We start from the raw sequence: 3,977 nt of genomic DNA, 5'->3' as shown, positions 1-3,977 counted from the left end.
GTTTTTATCTTAATTATGATTTATACCTTATATATAACCTAAAATATCATAATAATTGATTATATATATTTTTTACATTAACGCAAGCTTCAATTGACATTTACGTCATTTATTTTTTGTGTGTACAAGTAAATATTTAAATTTATATAAAAATTGAATAAATAGACATATTCGTCCTACATTGTCAATTTTGTTTCGTGTATGAGATCTTACATGTATTATATCACGTAAAATAGATGTATCTACTTACCTGAAATCAAATTAAATGATATTATGCTTTTCTATTTTCGCCTAATTTTTCTTTCAAATGGACCTTACTAAAACTCCTAGAATGGTCCCATATTTGACAGCTCATTTTTCAAGTGGGACATACTTGGCATCCTTTCCAATTTGTTTAAGTTGTAGTATCATTTTTAGAAAAATCAAATCCCATCAATTTCTCTTCAAAGTTCAAACAAATCTAGAAACTCAACTCTTCTTCAATTCCACAATTTTTTTTTATAAAAAAAATCCACTACTTTAATACTCTCCCCCCCCCCCCCCCCCAGTATTTGGTCTTACTTCCCTAGTCTCAAGTCTCAAGTCTCAACTTCCCTTTTTATTAGGCGAGTCCATTGGTGTTATTCAAACACCCTTCTTCTCTCTCCCCTTTCTGTTTTTCATTTCTTTCTCTTCATATATGGCCAAAGGAAGTGGACTCTCCTTTGATCCAGATCCCATCAAACCTATTCCTACTGTCCTCAATTCTTTTCTTGAACCCCATAACAACCACTTTTATCCTCGTAACAATATTTTTTTCAATTCTTCATCTATGGAATCATCATACAACAACAGGTCACCACCTCCTACTATTCAATTCCCAGTAAACCTTAACTGCTCTACTACTCATCATGATCAAGACGAACAACACATCAGACCAGTTATTGATGAAATGGACTTCTTTGCTGATAAAAAAAATGCTACTAATTCTGAGGAGCCAACAACAGCTAATGATTCTGATAGAAAAGAATCAAACACTCCTCCTCCTCCTCCTCCTGAATTGGATTTTAATATTAATGTAAGGTTAACCGAATTAGGAGTAGATTTCTTACCAAATGTTCTTGAATTTTGACATAATTGTATTCGTTTTGTAGACTGCTTTGCATCTTCTTACAGCAAACACTTATAGTGATCAGTCCTTAGTGGATGATGGCTTATCCCCTAATTCTGATGATAAAAGAATCAAGAGTGAGGTAAGACTAATTTAATATCACTCACTATACTGGAGTTGATTAATTTCTCAGATGATCATTCAACTAATCAGAAAAAAGGGTGACTTTCTGATAAAGTGACCATATGAGAAATCAATTGGTATATTCTGTAATTTAGCTTTGTTAACACATGAATTTTGGAAATCCTCTGTTTCAGTTAGTAGTTCTTCAGGCTGAATTGGAAAGAATGAATGGGGAAAATCGACGATTAAGGGATATGTTAAATCAGGTGAAAAACAATTACAATACCCTGCAGATGCATATGATGACAATGATGCACCAACAGCAACAAAATCAAGAAAGTGGTCAACGTGATGGGAAAAGTGAAGAAGTGAAACATCAACACCACAATAATCAAAATGGTCATGGAGGAGGAGGACAAGTAGTGCCTAGGCAATTTATGGATCTTGGCTTAGCTGCTTCTGAGGCTGAAGAGACTTCCCAGTCATCGTCAGAGGGACGAAGTGGCAGGGAAAAATCGCGATCACCTACGAATAACATTGAAGCAGGTTCCACATGTGGAATTATAAGAGAAGATAGTCCTGAAAAAGAGTCACCTGGTTGGGGTCCTAATAAAATTCCAAGACTTGGCAATAGCTCTACTAATAAACCTGCTGATCAAGCTACTGAGGCTACTATGAGAAAGGCTAGGGTCTCCGTCAGGGCACGATCAGAAGCTCCCATGGTATGTAACTTTGATTTAATGTGTATATATATATTGATTTTGGTTTTAAAAGATTATTTGATAAAACTTTTTTTGTGATGCAATCAGATCACAGATGGTTGCCAATGGCGAAAGTATGGGCAGAAAATGGCGAAGGGAAACCCATGTCCTCGGGCTTATTACCGGTGCACCATGGCAGCTGGTTGTCCAGTTCGGAAGCAAGTATGTTTCTGTTTGTTCAATAATTTAGTTCTGTACTTGGTCAATCATGAATCTTAGTAAATTTAGACAATAATGTGTTAGTTGTACACTGATTGTCAATACTAGTTGGTGTTGTGTTGCTATTGCTCTTTCTTGATCAAATACAAAATATATTTTTTTTCCAACAATAATCAAGACAGAATCTTGTTAGGAAATATCTTGAGGAATTCACTTCTGAATTTATATATTATAGTAGTAATTAAAAGCAATGAAAGTCTCTATAACTTTAACCAGAAGTCTTAGATAAAGAATTGTATACTAAAGAGTGTTTTACCTCCTTTAGTGGGCTTACTCAAAGCGAGTCTAGATTAGCCGGATTAATGGGCAATGAATATTGAATGAAAGGGGAAAAAAGGAAGTCTTTTGACTGAAGTGAATTTTGCTGCATTGATAGGTTCAAAGATGTGCAGAGGACAGAACGATCTTGATCACAACTTATGAAGGTACTCACAACCATCCGTTGCCACCGGCAGCTATGGGGATGGCCTCAACAACTTCCTCTGCAGCAAGAATGTTACTTTCAGGTTCTATGCCAAGTGCAGATGGGCTAATGAATCCCAATTTCTTCGCGAGAACTCTCCTCCCTTGCTCTTCCAGCATGGCCACAATTTCAGCCTCCGCCCCATTCCCTACTGTTACATTGGACCTAACTCAATCCCCAAACCCGTTGCAATTCCCAAGACCCCCAAACCCATTCCAAGTCCCATTTTCAAATCCAACTCACAACAACATCCTAGCAAATCCAGCTGCACTTTTGCCTCAGATATTTGGCCAGGCATTGTATAACCAATCCAAATTCTCTGGCCTCCAATCGTCTCAAGATTTGGAAGGACAACAGCACCATTCAACGATGTCATCCTCGATTAATCCATCCAACCACAACCCTCTAGCTGACACGGTGAACGCCTTAACCAGTGATCCTAATTTCACTGCAGCATTAGCAGCAGCCATCACTTCACTTATTGGCAATCCAGGGCAATCAAACAATGGTACCAACAATACAATTGCCACCACCACAACGCCCGCCAACAACAATAACAACAGTGTCACAAACAATGGCAATAACAACAGCAATGGCAACAATAAAGTGGCGAATTCGAGTTTTCCAGCAAATTGATTGATAGCTTGTCAATTAAGCTGCTGTGCGCATATTTTCCTTTCAAGAAAGAATTTTTTTCTTAAATTAATTTTTTTTGTTTAATTAGTAATCAGGAAAACTAGATTACTATACAAGTTGATAAGATTTTTTTGTGTGTTTTATAGGTGGCTTAAAACATATAATCTTCCATTCTTTTTTTGGCTGAATAATGTAATTCAAGATTTCTTATCAATACAAAGAAAAAATATTGGCAAAGGAAAAGAACAGAAATGTTTGAAATTCATTTCTTGTCTTCCTTCTATTTTCTCTCTCTTTGTCAATAGTATTATTTAGTTATCGCATCGTTTCTTATTCTTCAATATGTACTACTATTTGTTATTGCATTTGTTTTGTATTTTGCTACTTTCCCATCTTACTTTTTTTTAACGATCCAACATTGGAAACATGAACTTTTGAGTTGAGTCTATCATAAACAATTTTTCTACCTCACAAAAATAAGATATGTATACATCGTACCCTCTTCATACCCTACTTGTGAGTGTATAGCAAAAAATACACAAAGGCAAAGTTACAAGGCCAGTGATACAGTGGAGGAAATTGAGAAAATAGTAACTCCCTCCTAGTTTATGTATCACATTTTGTTTTTTTGATTATCCATTCATATTTTTATGATTTTACCTATTTACCGGCCTTAATGAGAAGT

The 3,977-nt window shown here is 35.8% G+C and overlaps 1 protein-coding gene across 1 annotated transcript; it reads left to right on the top strand.

Moving 5' to 3' along the window:
• Positions 1–577: 577 nt before the first annotated feature.
• Positions 578–3,537, top strand: LOC125810623 (probable WRKY transcription factor 31). Its single transcript, XM_049490094.1, has 5 exons — positions 578–1,057; positions 1,134–1,232; positions 1,408–1,935; positions 2,023–2,136; positions 2,570–3,537. The coding sequence occupies exons 1-5, from the start codon at positions 680–682 to the stop codon at positions 3,290–3,292; spliced, it is 1,842 nt and encodes a 613-aa protein (XP_049346051.1). The 5' UTR covers positions 578–679; the 3' UTR covers positions 3,293–3,537.
• Positions 3,538–3,977: the final 440 nt, after the last annotated feature.

Source organism: Solanum verrucosum, unplaced genomic scaffold (assembly GCF_900185275.1).
Source record: "Solanum verrucosum unplaced genomic scaffold, falcon-dt-bn FXZP01000118.1, whole genome shotgun sequence".
NCBI lineage: Eukaryota > Viridiplantae > Streptophyta > Magnoliopsida > Solanales > Solanaceae > Solanum > Solanum verrucosum.
This window is presented reverse-complemented; position numbering and strand designations above follow the sequence as displayed.